Source organism: Brassica rapa, chromosome A06, assembly GCF_000309985.2.
Source record: "Brassica rapa cultivar Chiifu-401-42 chromosome A06, CAAS_Brap_v3.01, whole genome shotgun sequence".
In the NCBI taxonomy this organism is placed as follows: Eukaryota; Viridiplantae; Streptophyta; class Magnoliopsida; order Brassicales; family Brassicaceae; genus Brassica; species Brassica rapa.
In genome coordinates, this window is record NC_024800.2 from 9,068,713 (window position 1) to 9,086,558 (window position 17,846).

Below are 17,846 nucleotides of genomic sequence, written 5' to 3' on the forward strand. Positions count from 1 at the left end.
ATAAGTTAAAAGAAAAATGAAAGGCGATGATGGTGAAAGTGAAAGGCTTTTGGTTTGGGATTGGAGTAGGAATCTTGTCGGCCATTGTTGTTTTCGTTATTGGGCTTAGAGGAGGAGCTATGCAGAGCTCGACGATCTTCTTGTCTAGTGTCAGATCGGTTCTCACTCCAGCCACCGAACGAGGTTCCATGGCGACATCCTCTAACGGTCCTAAGTGGGCTCAGAAAACCATCACGCTTCCACCGCAACGCCGTGGATGTCATCTTATCACTCCCAAGGTTTCTTCTTTTGAGTGTTTTTTTTCAGCTATGGGTTTTGTGGATTGAGTTAATAAAGTTTTGATTTTGAAACAGATTTTGAAGGAAATTGGACAAGACTTGTCGGGTTTTAACTGTGGTCTTGCTCATGTCTTCTGTGAGTGTTCTTGTCTTTGTAATATTTCTCAAGCTTCTATTTGAACCCTTGATTGAAAGTTTGGATTTTTTTTTTTTTTGGCAGTACAACACACAAGTGCTTCTCTTACAATCAATGAGAATTATGATCCTGATGTTCAGGCTGATACCGAGACTTTCCTGAACAGGATTGTTCCTGAGGTATATTCTATTTAGCTGCCTTCTTCAATATCCTCATCTTGGTGCGTAAGTTGTTGATCACTTTATTTTTGTTCTTGTAATTCAGGGGAGTTCAGCTCCTTGGAGGCATACCATGGAAGGTTTGTTTACATGAAACATAGTCTCATTTAAAACGCGTTGATATAATCAAAAGCTGTTCCTTTTATCCTCTGATTTTGTTTGGCAAGTCATATGAAATCTCTCATGTGTTTTGAGAATTGAATTGTGTACATTATTGCAGGTCCAGATGACATGCCAGCTCATATCAAATCATCAATGTTTGGATGTCAACTCACGTGAGCCTCCTACTATCTTATGTTTTTTTAGCACTATTTATTGTGTTAGATTGTGGGGGTATTTTCACATGATAACTGTTTTGATTGTCTCTGCATGCAGAATCCCAATAACAAAAGGAAAACTTAACATGGGAACTTGGCAGGTATTCAATTTCTCCATCTGACACTATGCATTACTACATTCACATGCTTTTCCATGTTTCCTCTCATTTATGGTGGTTGGATTGATTGTAAATGAATCTTTATTTCTTTCAATAGTACCATTGTTTTCAGTGTATATCCTTCACTGCTCTCGTCTGGAACTAGTTATCTCATGTTAAAAGTTTTTTGTGCTGCAAATATTGGGTTTCAGGGAATATGGCTATGTGAACACCGTGATGATCCGACAGCACGCAGAGTTGTGGTCACACTCAATGGAATCTAGAGAATATCTCTTCATGTTTTGTAACCCTCGTGTGGTATTTACGGTGGAATGTTTCATTTTTCACTGTGAGACAATGCTGCGTGTAATGTGCACATTGTGGTATTTATTGCATCAGAAAAACCTATAAATTACAGAAAACTAATCAAGAAGCTAAGGGAAAAATAAATTGCAGAAACAATGATATGGATAAAACAAACACATGATATCTCTTTATACAAAAAGTAAGTAAAACATCAGTTTCATTTGATTGTTCAACATTCATAAAAAAAAAAGAAAAAAATGAAACTGATCTAAATTGCTTCATCATACAGTGACAGTGCTATAAAGAACAGAGAATTGAACTAGACATGTTAAGTTTATGCCAAGAAACAGAAGAATCATATTTCTATTAGGAAAAAGTATGTGCTCTGCAGAGGAGAGAGCATCATATAAAGGTTCTTTGAGATAAAGCATAACAAGGGTACATGATGGGAGAATGAGTAAGAAAAAAAGAATCAACACAACCTTTTGTCTTTTAAGAGATTTTTATTTATGATTTGTTACCTCCAAGCTCCATATCTTCTAAATTCATATGTTCTATTCCTTCCTTGAGAAGCCTAAGTTCATCCTCTGTCATACTGTTCTTACCGTGCGGTGTGGCTTTCGGCTTCCTCTGTTTCTCCAACTCAACCGCCCAGCTGTAAATCACCATTCCCACCACGGCTATGATCATCCCCGCTACGTTTTTGACCGTCATCTCCGAGTCAAAGAGCAGCCATCCTAACGTTAGGACGCAGACTGTTTTCATGTGACCAAGAACTTGGAAAGAGGTAGCAGAGAATCTCCCAATGCAGAGATATTGACTTATGTTGCAGAAAACCGCCAAAGCGCAAGAGAGAAGAATGCACAACTGGGGACATAGTTATAAATTGTTATACAAGAGTTGGAACAAAGTAAGGTGTTTTGGAGACTTTAGATACTTACAATGGCACCATAAGACATCTTGTAAGTAGAGATGAATCTGCCGGTCAAGAAATAATCAACAAATGGACCAAAGATGAGGAGAGAAAGGGCTTGGATTGGAGCAGTCTTGCTCAGCAACTCAAAAGAACCGATTGAGTATTTCTTCTGCAGTGAACCTATTGACTGTTTCCAAGAAACAAAACTTGACCATCATAACGATCAAGGAAGAATCAGATTGCACATAGTGAGTGATGGTGAAAGCACTTACGATCTGCTGGAGAGAAGTGGAGAAAACGGCAGTGGAAGCACAGATGAAGCCTTTAGTATTAACCTTAACATCAGTAACAGTACAGATACCAACACCAACAACAACAACCAAGACAGAGGCCTTGACTTCTCTGGAGTAATGCTTGTTATGAAGAACCCATTCCATCACGCAAACAACAGGAATCATGCTCAGTTTCGATATCTAAATACACACACACAAAATGGTTATAAACTAAAATCAGCAGAAAAAATATAAAATAAAACAGGTTAAACCTGGTAGAAGCCAACAGAGTTCAACATGAGGCTGAAGTTCATAGCGGCGATGGAGATGTTAGCAACGAGGGAGAACCAGAGAAGCTCCCAGAGAGGAACGTGTTTGGATGCTGATAAGCCGGTGGCCTTGGAGACGAGGCCGACGAGAGCAGTGAGCGCAAAGTGGAATCCAGTGAGAGTTGTCGCTGATGAAAAACAATAGAATACAATGAGATAAAAGAGAGATGAACGAAAATGTAAATGAGAGAAGAGATGGAACCGAAGGTGAAGGCGAAGCCAGAGGAGGACATGAGCTGTTTATTGGCCATGATGATCCCTACGGAGCTCGTCACGTTCATTGCCCATGCACCTACGTTTGATACTCCCGATGCCTTCTTCTCGCTCTCTCCCTTCTCCATCTCCTCCTCCTTTATTTTGGTTCCACCAGTATCAGATCCGGGAGGAAGATGATGATGATGAGATCTAGAGAAGAAAATCGATTCAGAAACACACAAAAGACGTCTCTCTTCTTCTTGTTCTTCTTCGTCCAGTGGGCTCCACTCTCGTGGTGATGGTCTTGGCTATAACAAGTAAGCATCATCCGCCATTCTGATCCCTTTCCTCGGCGCTTTTCGCATTATTATTATTTATGAATTAATTAAGGGAATTACTTCTCTGAATTTTGCATGTTATAAAAATTGACGCCTGTCGTTACTTTACGTTAGGTTTGGTCTCTCATGCTTCCGTTTTTGGAACATTTGTTGTTAATTTCATCTTCTTCTTCTAACGTCATGCCTTAATTTCTCATAACGTCCAAAAATAAAACTTGCATTGGCGATTACCAAGTGCTAGTCACTATTATACAGTTTTGTAATTCTCAAATTAAATGAATAAAATTTCGATTAGAAACATTCCTCAAATAGTCTGTTGACTTGCACTTCTATTTCATAAACCAAACAAGTAACAAATTTTACTACTATTAGTTATAATATTTTTTTTTATTTTTCAAAAGCCAAAATAGTAACTTGTAAGAGTTTCTCCAAAAAAGGAAGAAGCAAAATTGACAAGGTAAGTTAAAGCTATTGCCATATCTGCTTTATATGTCTTCTGGCTTTTCTTCATATATATGGTCTTGTTCCTGCGACCAATGGCAGCGGCATAAATAAAGCTATAACGGAAGTGAATTTGTTGATATAGAAACTAAAAAAGTAGCTAAGAGTATCTCTAACCCCACTCTATTTTTCACTCTAAAATAGAATTTTTTGAGTAAAAAATGTTCCAATGATACTCTATTTCTCATTCTATAATAGAGTGAAAAATAAGTTAATATAAAGTAATTTGTTTTTTTTTTGTTCATCACTCTATTTTCTACTCTAAAATAGAATATAAAGTAATTTGTTTTTTTATTGTTCATCACTCTATTTACTACTCTAAAATAGAGTACCATTAGAGCAAACTCAAACTCTATTATAGAGTTAGGGTGCAACTGGTTATTCCTAATTGGAATGTTAGGAATAAAAGGAATGATTTTTTATGGAATAGAAAAAATTTCCATAAAAAATTGGAATGATGTTAAAAATGGAATAAAAACTGAAATTATAAATGGAATAAAGATTCCACACATTCCATTCATTCACAGAGGTTTAGAATCATGAATAAAAGGAATGACTTTTACAAAGGATTTATTTTTTTGTTCCATTCCAAAAATTGAATAAGTGGAATTGATTTTGGAAAACATTCATAATAACTGGTAACTAATTCATGGAATCCCATGGAATGATCCATTCCAAATGATTTTATTCCAAAAAATGTCATTCCAGTTGCAGCCTTACTCTATTTTAGAGTAAAAAATAGAGTAAGCTATTGTCGGGGGACGGAAAAACGGATTTGCCTTGCCGTGTCTCTAATAATATCTAGTTTTTTTTTTTTTTTTTTGTCGTCACTCTAATAATATCTAGTAAAAATATAAAATATGATCTCCAAACATCATCTTAGATATAGATAAAATAAAAAAAATAAAACATTGTACATTGTCAAAGACGAGAGTTTATGTGCTTTTCAAAGATCAAATAATTTCTTATCCTAATAAATATTACACAAGGTTTACCACCGCCAGTAAATACACATCTATATATGCATAAAGGCTTGAAAATTTGTAATATTAGATGACCTTTCACGATCTCTTATCTTGAATCAATCCTTTGCCAGTTTTCAAGAGCGTCTCTGCGCTCCCGGAGGTGGCGCAGGCCTTGGGAAGTAATAATTGAATTGCTCTTCTCCAAGTTTAGGAGCTTCCACATATGGGCTTTGCGGTTCCTACATAAAATATTGCATTTCATCAGTTACAGTGGTATCAACACTATCTGTAAAAGAGACTATGACTCCAACAGTGTGTAACGTCTAACTAACAATACAACCAACATAGTCAGTATTATCTCTTGATCTCTCATAAATCATAAACCTAAGCAACGCTCTTGACCAACACATCATTTTGACAGCTACCGTTAATCATAAACCTAAGCAACTATCTTGACCAACACATCATTCTGACAGCTACCGTTTAATCATTTTTGAATCTCTATCACATACAAACATGGAGGTATGTGCACATAGTTTGGGTTGTAGATGGAGTGGATAAAGAGGAAGGAGATGGATGTACCTGAGGCCCAAATGTAGAATGTGATGCTTCATCAGATTTTGGTGCATCACGGTCTTGACCATTTCCGTTTATTTTGTGAAGTTCAGCTCTTACTAAAGGATCACTCTCACTGGCTATCTTGTTCTTCTACATGACGGGAAAGTTAAAAGGCCTTTTACATCAGTCTTTTCATCTTATTTCTCGAATGAATATATTTGAACAAATATGCGTTATATTCTCAAAAAGAAAAGGAAAAACAAATTTACCTGGAAGATCTTCCCCAAAGTTTTTAACCCCTTTGCCCTTGCACGAAGCTCCTCTCTCTTGGCAATGGGATCTTGAAGAACCTGAGACAGAAAACAGAAACTCATAACGTCAATTGCAACAAAGAAACTCTACCAAGATGACGCAGCAGCCAAATAGCTAGACATACCAGTTCACAAACACGGGAGATGGTGCTTTCGATATCAGCAACATTGAGTTTCCACAGAGAATCAATCATCACTTTCTTATGTGACTTCATGTACTCTTCAAGTTCTTTCTCAGTATAATTGCCTTCAGCACTTAGCTGCCTTTTCATTTCCTCTTGCAGCTGGAACAAAGCGTATGCGCCTAGGGCGATAGAAAATAGCCAGATAAGAAAAGTCATCAAACGGTTCTCCCTAAGAGATGAGTCAAAGTTCTAGAAAGCTAGGAAAGTATTACTGAGGTTTGTTTTCAGGGTTGACTTAGATGTTCCTTATGTAACCGATTCTACAAGTTATAGTCTTTCTTACTAAAATCACTAACCTGTTGCAGCTGTTACTTGGGATTTGATCAAGTGGCCTTTCGTCCTAAACCATTCAGCAACAAATGGTACACCGAGATATATAGCTTTCTTCCCAAGCTCTTTTGCCGCTTGTCTTACGTATATATACCCGATTGTGTTCAACATTTCCACACCGTATGCTGTTGAAGATTAGATGCATAAGGAGGTGCGTCTGATTGCAATAGAAAGCATAAACTATGAAAGGGATTACAAGACGCTACAGAACATGTTACCTGCATTTGAGAGTTTTGTTACTTCAGCTTCAGCATTGCTAATAAATTCGTCTTTGTTGGTCACATATAGGTAGAGGCGGTCCTTGAGAATCTGAGCAAGCTTGTCTTCTCTTTCTTTCTGAACAGCCTGAAACCAAAACCAAATTCGACCACAGTTTTTAACCCTTCTCATAATCTAAACTAACTTTCTTAGTAATACATGTTTAATTGTTTCGATAGGAGTGAGAGGAGTTGAGAAAATTTAGATGAAAAGTTTACCCTCATTTTATCTATAATCTTTTTAGTATCAATCTGATCTCCTTCGGAGAGAATATCAAGTGAAGCCATTGATGCCATAGCAAGCTGCCCTATGTATTCTTCAAAAAGTTCACTCCCAAAAAGCATAGCAAATATTGCCGCGGGATCAATGATCTCACTGCAAGAATCGACACGACAAGTAAGAATTGAGAAACGACCAAATTTTTTGGCAACATGATGAAGATCCATGTCACCAAACTCCACATGATGGGAACTATCAAAAGAGAGAAGAGGAAAAGACACTAACGTGGAAACCCCAGACTTCCCATATGTGTCATATGCCTGACGTTGACCTGGATCACTTAACACTTGGTAGGCCTCTCCCAGCACCTGTATAAGAACTCACATTTTAAAAGAACTCATCCAAAAAGGACTCGCCAAAGCAGACCACGAAAGACAAAGAATACTGAGAGCATTGTGGATAGTACTATGCTGATCTCTTGGATAATCTCATATTCCTCAAAACTTTTATATCGTTGTTAGTTCTGCTGATAGCCTTTTTTGAGTATGTTAACAACTATACCACGCATAAAAAAAAAAAAAAAAAAATCTCAAATCCACTCTTAAGTTGCCAAATAACTAATTTCTCCTAAGGATGAAAAAATTCAAAAGCTTCCGATGCCCTCAACAAACAATGAGATGAAACTACAACCCTGGTGCTGATGCACAAGTGAGCATGGTCAAAGCATATGATACAACATGCATACAGCCACTACATTATTTCCCAAACAACATATGCCTAAGAGTAAGAGATAGTAGATACTAACTCAAACAAACTTAAAAAAAAAACAGAACTTGCCTGGAAATTATGAGCAGCCTGAGGATCATTGGGGTTTTTATCTGGATGTACTTGGCGTGCCTGTACAAGCATTAGATAAACATTTAATCATTACAAACTCCATAGACACTGACCTCTCAAATTCAAAGACCAACAAGAAGCTTATAGTCATCAAACTAGAAAACTACTCTAAAGCCGTAAAAAAAAAAATCATCACTTTGTAAACTAATGATCGCATCTCATGAGAACTCAAACCACCCCAAAAAAAATGACCTTGATGTAGTAAGCTTTCTTAATCTGGGCCTCCGTAGCTGTGGGGCTAACGCCGAGCACGTCGTAGTACTCCGTCTCCTTCACCATTATTGTTTATGATTCTCCGATCACGATCTGTACCGTCTGAATCTCAAAACAGTTCGATCAAAACGAAGCTCTCAATGTTTCTTCTCTGGTGAGTCGCGAAAACACACCACGTGCCCGCCTATTTCAACTCAAACCGCTTCTTTTAATTGACCGTTTTTTTTTTGAATTGGTCTCTTTCTTGGACGTTTCTATTCGCCACGCGTTTTCCCCGTCAGCGTCTGTCTACTTTTTTATTTTCACTTGTCTTAATCTTTTATCTTGCAGATTAAGGAGAGCTATTTTAAATAGGGGAAAGAAAGATTACAAGGTTTCTGTAATTTATCTCATTAATTTGTTTTAGGTTAGTGTCGACTTTCTGATTTTGCCTTTGTGACATGTCGTTTGAATAAAAGTGACAGGACTGAAATGAATACAAATGACCTTTACGTTTTTCTTTCTTTATTTTTTCTAACGAGGGATATCCCGGATCTATGGAAAAGTCCAGACTAATTTCCAATAGAAGATGCAGTCTACGAATATGTCATCTAACTAGATATGCAAATGGATTCTAAAGCATAGGTCCATATCCGTGTGATGTCCAGAGACATTATGAAGTAGTTTCCTCCAGCAGAATTCGAATTCGCAACATGGATGCAGAAAGAAACCCGTCTTTACCATTGAGCCATGATGTTCCGGACAATGACCTTTGGGTTTTTATGAAAGTCTTATAAGGTTCTAGTTAATTCCAAGAACTTTCTACATGGTTAGTCACTTCCAGCTTCAGTATTTACGAGTTTTGCATGCCTCCATTAATGTTGTTGCTTTTGTTAAGAAAATGCATGCTTCCATCAATATTTTGATCAACATTTTGATCAAACATTCCAGAATTTTTCTATTGATTATGGTGATCAAGAAGAAGAAAGGAAAAGAAGAAGAAAAATGAGTTTATATCGAAAGAAATCATAAAGAAGGCAATGTACGTTTATGGAATGATTATTTCAGTGAAACTCCAACATATCCTGAAAATCTATTCTGACGACGATTTAGAATGAACATTGTTGATCGACTCTTCAATGAAATTGAATTCTTTCGACAAAAGAAAGATGCTCTCGGAAGGCTTAGTCTCTCTCCACTTCAGAAGTGTACAACAGCCATTTGTGTCTTGGCATATGGTACTACGGCTGATGCTATTGACGAATACCTCAGACTCGGTTTAACTACTACTCAGTCATGTGTGAAACATTTTGTGGAAGGAATAATATATTTATTCGACGATGAGTACCTAAGAAGACCAACACCGGCTGATCTTCAACGTCTACTTGATATTGGTGAGCACCGTAGATTTCTCGGGATGATAGGAAACATCAATTGTATGCATTGAGAGTGGAAGAATTGTCTCACCGCTTGGAAAGATCAATATTCACGTGGTTCGGCAAAACCCACAATTGTTTTATAGGCGGTTGCTTCGTATGATCTATGGATATGACATGCGTTTTTTGGACTTCCAGGTACCTTAAATGATATCAATGTTCTTGATCGCTCACATGTTTTTGATGACATAATAAAAGGTCAAGATCCGCAAGTCACCTTTCTCGGTCAATAGAAGAGAGTATCATTTGGCTTACTATCTCACCGACGGTATTTATCCGAAATGAGCAACGTTTATCCAATCTATTCCAATACCACAAAGGCCGAAAGCAGTTTTATTTGCTCAACATCAAGAAGCTGTCCGAAAAGATGTCAAGCTTGCTTTTGGAGTCTTGCAAGTTTGCTTTGCCATTGTTAAAAATCCAGCACTTTTTGGGATAAAGTTAAAATCGGAAAGATTATGAGAGCATATATCATACTCCATAATATGATAGTAGAAGACGAACGAGATGGATATATTCAATTTGATGTTTCAGAGTTCCAAGAAAGAGAAGACAACGAAAGTTCACATGTGGTTCTCACGTATTCTACAGATATTCCTACAAATATCGCCAATATGATGAGTGTTCGAACTAGAATTAGTAATAATCAAATGCATCAACAACTGAAAGCTGATTTGGTTGAACATATATGACGTAAATTTGGACGTGATGAAGACAACAACTGAGCTCAGATGTTTTTTTTCAAATTATTCTCATTTATTTTATTAATCCTTGTTTTTATATTTTATTTTAAAATCTATGTTTAAAATGTTATCTTTTAAAATGTTTTATTTAATAAATAAATTTTATCTTTAAAAAAAAGATTTTTTTTTAAGAAACTCCTAATTAGAAACTCCCACTGAAGCAAGAAAATTAGAGGACTCTTAACTAAAGTACTTAACTAAAATTAAATACTAAAATAGTCATTAAGAAACCTAATGGGTTTCTAGGGTTAATCATTGCTCAGTATCTATCAATTTCGTAGCCAAGTAATATCTTGATTTTGTTAAAAGGCTGTTGTACGGTATTATTTGAAAAAAAAAAAATCATAATAGAACCACATTAAGAAAGAGTGATAGACCCTCCTATTTCTCTTTGCATCAAATCATAGAATCATAATACTGATTCTGATAATTAATCATATATTAAATGATTCTTGCAATTCCTGTAAACACCACAAGGAACATAAAAATCTAGCATGTGCATTTTGGGCTTGTTAACTCATTCAAACATCTCTCAGCATTCAGTGTGGAATGAGCGTACATAAGCTAAATGATGTCTTTAATAAGCCACTTTCGTGCACCGTATACTTTTTAAATTATGTTTGTATGGTCGCATGGGTTAGACATCACAAAATGCTTGTTAATTAGTATATTTCTGTATAAGCTACTAACTAAATGCGATACGCGCGACCACGCCTCTGCAACGACTGATCAACAAAACATTATTTGAAGAATCCATGTTCACTTTATTTTGAAGTCATGTTATTAAGAGTTTGCGAACTAGTACTCTTTGTATTTTGCGCTTTAGAGTTAACCACGTTGATTATTTAAAATTTTGAACGTGACGTCCATGAAAAGAAACGGCAAGAGATTTTTGGGGGTTTGGCCGAAGCTCGCGTTTTGTCATGTAGTACTTGTCGTTTTAGCATAAAAAGCTAAACACAAATACGACGAGACGTGTGAACGAAAGGCTGTGCGGTTCGTATGGTTTTAATACAAAAAGGAAAAGCTGGACGATGCTTGTGCCATTTGTTTATTCCAGTTACAAGCTTCATTTTCTCGAAACACTTCAAAACTAAATAGAAGTGAATACAAGTATCAAACACAACATACCAACAAATTCATGCAAAGACAAATATCTCGATCTTAATTTTGTAATTTTGTTTGTTCTTAAGCAGAATGTTGGATTTTGTTAACAGTTATGTTTGGAAGCTAATGGTTTTAATCAATATGATTTAACTTATCCACCGTCCATTTAACTATTATAAAACCAGCTAGGTTTAACCAAAATACATTAGGATCAATTTATTTGTGTATTTAAAAATAATCAGTTGGTTGTTGTGGTGCAATATATTTGCTCTACCGATATATGCATAAATTCTGTTACTCTATAATTTATACTATAATTTTTCAAAAATTACTGATGATTTATATTATAATTTATACTATAATCTTTCTCTACATTTCTTAAAGATTACAGCAAAAGAATTTCAAGAAATGGAGAGAAAGAAAGACATTCACTATCCTCATTTCTTATGAGAAGATAAGATTGTAATTGATGCCTATGGCCTATAAGATATGCGTATAATTTGCATCCAGCCCATAAAGTTGTGTCGAGAGTTCAAAAGTAATTGGTTATATTTCTATTTTCGTTTGATTAAAGCGAGAAACAAAAAGATGGAAGATAATTGTACAATCAAATGAAAAAAGTAGGGAGCATTTGGGGTTAAATCACAGGCGTAATGATTTAAGAATAATAATCACCATCATTATCTCGTTATATAATTCTCACTTTACTACTTTTTCTCTTTGTTTTTTTTAATGTATCTGCTTGTAAATTTTTGGTTAGTTCACTTTTACTGTTAAGTTTTTTTACCAGTAGAGCATCATTTCCCGTGATAAAAATGATGCACCTTTTCTATAACCCTTTATTGATATTGCTTCTAACTCTCCTGTAAATGACCTGTCTAACTGTCTTCCAATCTTATTCTTGAACTAATAAACCATGAGCTCTGTGTAAGTTTGGTCAAAACAAAAGATTAGTCAATCCGATATTTTTATATAAATGTCTAGTAATACAAATTCAAGAAAAATAGTTATAGACTTACAGTAGTCAAAATGTCTTTTAAATATAAACTTGTACCTTGTGGTATTCATAATTCAAACTCAAATAATTTTGATTATATTTCATTTTTAATTTAGTATAGTTATGGAAAAGATTAATAAATTAAAAACACTTCTCAAAACTTTTCAAATCTTCTCCATTTCTTCAACACAGACGACACACATAAAAGTAGAACAGACAGAGCCACTCACTGCACACTTCTCAAAATACTCCTCTTTCTAGTATCTCTCTCTGTCTCTTTTATTTTTCTTCTCCCTAAGCTCCATAGGCACACTAAACCTCTCTTTTGACCTACTGTGAGTGAGTGAGAGAGAGGCCTGCAAAGATAAAAAGGGCAGACATCACTGAAGCTCTTTACTTCTTTTTTTTATTCACAATCTCTTAACCTAAGCTTCTCCTCATTTCAAGCAAAAAATGGTTTCATCTCAGCAACGTCTCTCTTTCTCCTCCTCAAAACTGGTCTTCTTCTTCTGCATCCTCTCTCTCTTCTCTCGTCCTTCTCTCTCCGCCTCATTTCTCGTCGACGGTGTCTCTGTCTGGAAGACTCCCGTTGTTCATGTCGGCGACTCCGTTAGTAAGTGTTTTTACAAAATCAGTCCTTTTATTTCCCTATTTTTGGCTACATTTTCTCTTAAATTAACGCTTTTTTTGCTGTTTTGCCTCCAGTTTTCAGACATAAGTACGGAAACGATCTATACATCTTCAGGACAAAAGATGCATTCAATGTCTGCGACTTTACTCAAGCTACTCTTCTTACAAAATCTAACTCCACCTCCTTCACGGTAATACATATCTCTTTCTCACATTCACATTTCACTTAGTTCGTTACAAAATGTGAAAATTTTCTAGTAAAGGATGTGAATTTATTCTGGGGTTCTCTGAATTTTCATAAAGTTTTGATCTTTACAACTCTCCTGTTTTCACTCTGTGTTCTTGAGATTGATAAAGAAACCTCTTCCCCTGTTTTTCTCTGTTTTATGTCTGAAACCCCCTTTTCCTAATTAATTTACTAAGTTTCAGTGAATTATTAAGTAGAAACTGAAATTCGATGCTTTGTTCTGACAACAGAATTTAAAATTGATTAAATTAATGGTTTGACACACAAAAAGTCATATGTTCAAGGCTCAATGATAATCAAAGTTTAAGAAGCATCTCAACTACTAATCCTCCTTAAAAGTTTCAAAATTTAACATTAACATTAATTTTATCCGTTTTATTTACTTAATTTCATGAAGGTTTTTTTCTCATTAACATTGACAATCACACTTGAATGACTTCCTCTGTTTGATGGTCTTTTCTGACAAAAATAATTGAAAAGCTAGTTAAACTATACACAAAAGTCATGTGCTCATGGCTCAATGACAATCACACTAGTCGATAAGAAGCATTAAAACCGTATAAGTTTTCAAACTGACATTTTGTAACTTTCACTCTAACGCAGTGGTACCCATCAAGACCAGGCTCCTACTACTTTTCCTTCACAAACAACACATCTCTTCCCAAAACCTGCCAACTCAGCCAGAAGCTCACAGTCCAAGTCCTCCTCGCAGCCGCATCTTGGCCCTCGCAGCCACCAACACCAGCTATTGCTCCTGGTCCAGTCTCGGAAGGAGGAGATGTCTCATCTTCTCCTTCTTACCCATGGCCACTAGGTCCAAGAGAAGGTTCAGCTTTATCTCCAGGACCATCTCCTTCAGAGATCACATCAGTGACGGTTCCTGGAAAAGATGGTGTTCCGTTTATCAACAGTAATCCGGCTGTTCCACTACCCACCGGAGAAGTCGACTCTACTTCCATTAACCCTCTACCCACTTCAACAAACTCAGCACATCAGGTACGCACTCATTGCAACAACAACAACAACAGACTAAAAAGATTATTGCTTTATTGAAATGTTTGATGGTGCGTGTGTGTGTGCGTGCAGGTAATGATGACAGTAACGGTGAAGCTAGTTCTGTGTTGTGTAGCCATGTTTCTTCTCCTGTAGAGAGAGTATTTAGTAGCTTTTTCAATGGATGGAATGATTACGTTTTCTCATCTTATATGCTAATTACAACTTAACTTTGATCTCGTAATCATTCATTTATTCATTCTCCCTTTTGCTTTTCTCTTATGGTTAGGATGTCTTATTGTTAGAATGTTAGGTCGCTTATATTTTGTAATGTGCATCTTTTATAAAGTAATGTGGCTTCTTTCTAATGTTTCAGTGGTCTCCACTATGTCTCAGATTTCTTTTCAGAGTTTTTGGTCCCCACTAGAAAATTATATATGTACTGTGTCCTTTTTTTCTTTTTTTTTTTGCTTTCTTGATTGAGAAATTAGGTAGCATATACATAACAAACTATAAATTAACTATATAACCATAGCAATTTTTAGGCTATGATATTTATGTATTATTTTCTATATTGCCCTTTTTCACTTTCACCTCTTCTTTTTATATAACTTTATAAGTTTAAAAAGTACTTATTTGGATTTTTTAAATACCTATAAAAAACATAGATTTTTTTTTGTATATGAAATGTTTTGGATTTTGTAAAACTAACATATATTTATAAATTGAATATGTACAGTTATAATAAGATTTTTTCTATTCTATTTACGAAACATAGAATAGAATTGCACTTATACAATCTCTTTGTGCAATCTCTCCCTCTATCTATCTTCTCTATCATCATCTTTGTCTCTCTCCATTTTTTCATCTATGTATGTATCTCTTTTTCTGTTTCTCTTTCTTTCATTTTCTCTTTTATTTCTTTCTCCAATATGTAATGTTCAAATAATGTAGTGTTATATTCTATAATATTTACAAAATATAGAATAGAATACCCTCCCTCCCTCTCTCCCTCCCTCCCTCTCTCTCTCCCTCTCCCTCCCTCTCTCTCTCTCTCTCCCTCCCTCCCTATCTACTATAGATGTACGTTTGTTTGAAATGATCTATTCTATATCGACATTTGAAATAGAATGGTACATGGCTGTTCAGTATGGTATACAAACGCTCATGTGATACGAAGGACTTCAATGTCCATTAATGTGGCAAAAAGATACATTTTTCAAGCCATGGCTATATTCTTAATTTTTTTCCTATTATGGTTATACAACAAATTCTCCCTTCTTGATTTCAGAACAAGAAACATAGTGGAACATTAGGTTTAAAATCATGTGAAAGTTTCTGTGAACAAGATTCTCTCAAGCTTTTTGCAATAACAGAATTAAATGAATAGTTGTATTAGAGAGAAGCCGTTATTTCCCGTGAATGTAAGAAGACAATCAAGTAACAGAGAGAAAGAGGAAGGAAACAAATGAAATTAGCCGACCGTTGAGTAATGAATATGTACTTGTCACTTATAAAGGAATTGCAATTCATGTGACTAATGCAATTAAAGCTGACTCTTAAAAGACGATAGTAATATAAAATTTTACTTCTTATTTCATATTGCTCCAAGACAAAGCGAGAGTTGTGGATCTTTAACTCATTACAAACAAACAATTGAACCAAAGATTAACTTCATGTGAGGATTTATTTTTTGTATTTCTATACATTTTCTTTACAGAACTCAATGATCCAGCAGTGATAAGCGGGACAAACGAACTTGCACTTGGTAAAGCCAGAAGCCGTAGCTAGAGCTTCAAACTCAGCTCGTGACCTCTCTTTCCCACCAGAACATTGGGTGAACATTAACATGTCCATGTCAAAGGCAATGTTTGCATTGATGTCTCCATTCTCAGCGTCATCAGGCGTGACTAGTTCTATGACAACAACTTTACCGTTCTCTGGTAGTGACTTCCAACAGTTCTTGAGAATCTTCACACAATCTTCGTCGGTCCAATCATGAAGTATACGCTGTAAAACAAATTAAATCTCACATGTAAGTACTAAATTATACAAGTATACATACACTTCAAGAAAAATGGATGATAATATAGTTGATGAACTTACTTTCAAGATCATGGCATCTCCTTTTGGAACATCCACGAACATATCTCCAGGGACATGTTCCACCCCAGGGTAAGAAGGTGCTTGTGCCAAGGCACAAGTCAGATCAAAGTTGATACCCTTAATATTTGGATACTTAGAAATAACAACACCGAGTGTGTTACCAACCCCACCTCCAACATCAACCAACACATTCACATCTTTAAAGCCTTGGTAAACTTCAAGAGCCTTCTTCACGACGGCAATAGTGAATCCGGTCTGGTTGAAGAGCTTGCTGAATCTTTCATCTGTTCCCATATAGTCGAAGAGTTTCATGCCGCCATGTGCACGACCAAACGCATCTCCTCCTTCAAGCACCACATCTTTCAATTGTCCCCTGAGAATATATAGTATATCAACAACGTAAGATTCATTGTGTTTTTTTTTCTTTTTGGAAAATTTATAATTGTTAAATAGAAAATTACCATGTACTGAGGAAGACACTGTCGAAGTTGACAATGACTTGAGAAGCAAGGGATCCAATATCTTGAATGTTATCTTTCAAGAAGAACCTGCAAATTGGCTCGGCTCTGTAGACCCTCTCTCCCTTTCCGGCTTGGACCGTACCACACTTGACCATGGAGTAACTAGCGAGTAGACGAAGCATCCGGTCTAGCAGAATCGGTGCTCCTGGGTTACGAGGTGTGGTTGGAAGTAGATTTGATATCTCGGTAGGTGAGAGGAACACCGAAGCGGCGTAGAGAGTGTCAAAGACACCGAGCTCGAGGGCAGCTTTGAGAACCATCGGAAAGGCGGCAGCGTTGGCTATTCTCACGGCCATCAAGCCCAACTCGTTATCATCATCAATAACAATTTGGGTTTTGGTGTTAGCGCTTAATGTTTCTTCATTAAGGATTCCCATTTTTTATTTTTCTCTGCTTTGTCACGGTACCGTAAGTGATCGCACTGATCAGAAGCGAGGGTGGATGGAGAATCTGGTGTGTATGTGTGTTTTTTCTCTTCTGGATGATGATTGGATGGATCTTAGTTTCTTCTTTTATAGCAAAGGCTTAGCCTACTCTTTGTTATTTAATTTGAATTAACAATATTGTAATATTGTTGGCGTGCCGGTCCATTTGGCTGGCTAATTAGTATCCAAGAGCCACTTGTGGCGGCTGAAACAGTCAAATCTTGTTTCAAGTCAGTTGGTTTTTAAGTCAATGTTCAAAGGAGACTTTAATTAATCACTATAGTCGACCAAGAGTACATCTTCATATCTTATATTTTATATTTCTGAAAGAGTAATATATCTATTTTCTTTTACTTTTTTGTTCTTCAATTTGATCGACATAATATTATAATACTTAGACCATCTCCAAACTAGTTTTCTATTTCTTCCTCTAAAATAGAAAAACTCTATAATATAGATGGATTTGTCTCTAATGTATTTTTTTATTTTTTTTTCTCTAAAAGGAATATTCTTCATATATTCTTTTCTAATTTTATAAATAGTATTTTTTATTTGTGAAAGTTGAAAACCAATCCAATTTAGTTTAACATTTCAAAAAATAATGATATTTTTACACTGAATATTATTATAGAAACTATTATGTAAATAAAAAGTATGATTATATTTATATAAACAGTACATTTCACTAAAAAATATTTATTTTGGTTATAATTGTTAAAATAAAAAGTTAAAAGATTGTTTTGTGAATAAAAAATAAGCCTCTATTGTACAGGAATGCTATTTCTTCCTCTAAATATAGAGGTGAAAATAACAATCTCTATT

At 35.6% G+C, this 17,846-nt stretch overlaps 5 protein-coding genes across 5 annotated transcripts; 2 read left to right on the forward strand and 3 right to left on the reverse strand.

Moving 5' to 3' along the window:
• Window positions 1-11: 11 nt before the first annotated feature.
• LOC103872899 (UPF0047 protein YjbQ) lies at window positions 12-1,473 on the forward strand. Its single transcript, XM_009151337.3, has 7 exons — window positions 12-278; window positions 354-414; window positions 499-593; window positions 679-712; window positions 853-907; window positions 1,008-1,050; window positions 1,260-1,473. Exons 1-7 carry the CDS (start codon window positions 27-29, stop codon window positions 1,329-1,331), a joined length of 612 nt encoding a protein of 203 aa, XP_009149585.1. The 5' UTR covers window positions 12-26; the 3' UTR covers window positions 1,332-1,473.
• Window positions 1,474-1,686: 213 nt separating this feature from the next.
• On the reverse strand, window positions 1,687-4,688 carry LOC103872900 (UDP-rhamnose/UDP-galactose transporter 2). Its single transcript, XM_009151338.3, has 5 exons — window positions 3,073-4,688; window positions 2,814-2,998; window positions 2,542-2,742; window positions 2,295-2,456; window positions 1,687-2,220 (listed from the first exon to the last, which is right to left on the reverse strand). Exons 1-5 carry the CDS (start codon window positions 3,209-3,211, stop codon window positions 1,861-1,863), a joined length of 1,047 nt encoding a protein of 348 aa, XP_009149586.2. The 5' UTR covers window positions 3,212-4,688; the 3' UTR covers window positions 1,687-1,860.
• Window positions 4,689-4,765: 77 nt separating this feature from the next.
• Window positions 4,766-8,905, reverse strand: LOC103872901 (chaperone protein dnaJ 10). The gene is made up of 10 exons (XM_009151340.3): window positions 7,820-8,905; window positions 7,568-7,627; window positions 7,016-7,098; window positions 6,730-6,886; window positions 6,472-6,598; window positions 6,220-6,378; window positions 5,864-6,042; window positions 5,697-5,777; window positions 5,452-5,577; window positions 4,766-5,108 (listed from the first exon to the last, which is right to left on the reverse strand). Exons 1-10 carry the CDS (start codon window positions 7,904-7,906, stop codon window positions 5,004-5,006), a joined length of 1,164 nt encoding a protein of 387 aa, XP_009149588.1. The 5' UTR covers window positions 7,907-8,905; the 3' UTR covers window positions 4,766-5,003.
• A 3,339-nt stretch (window positions 8,906-12,244) lies between these two features.
• Window positions 12,245-14,343, forward strand: LOC103872902 (early nodulin-like protein 1). The gene is made up of 4 exons (XM_009151341.3): window positions 12,245-12,715; window positions 12,808-12,923; window positions 13,583-13,975; window positions 14,066-14,343. Exons 1-4 carry the CDS (start codon window positions 12,556-12,558, stop codon window positions 14,126-14,128), a joined length of 732 nt encoding a protein of 243 aa, XP_009149589.1. The 5' UTR covers window positions 12,245-12,555; the 3' UTR covers window positions 14,129-14,343.
• Window positions 14,344-15,542: 1,199 nt separating this feature from the next.
• Window positions 15,543-16,988, reverse strand: LOC103872904 (indole glucosinolate O-methyltransferase 4-like). Its single transcript, XM_009151342.3, has 3 exons — window positions 16,540-16,988; window positions 16,079-16,451; window positions 15,543-15,982 (listed from the first exon to the last, which is right to left on the reverse strand). The coding sequence occupies exons 1-3, from the start codon at window positions 16,974-16,976 to the stop codon at window positions 15,674-15,676; spliced, it is 1,119 nt and encodes a 372-aa protein (XP_009149590.1). The 5' UTR covers window positions 16,977-16,988; the 3' UTR covers window positions 15,543-15,673.
• Window positions 16,989-17,846: the final 858 nt, after the last annotated feature.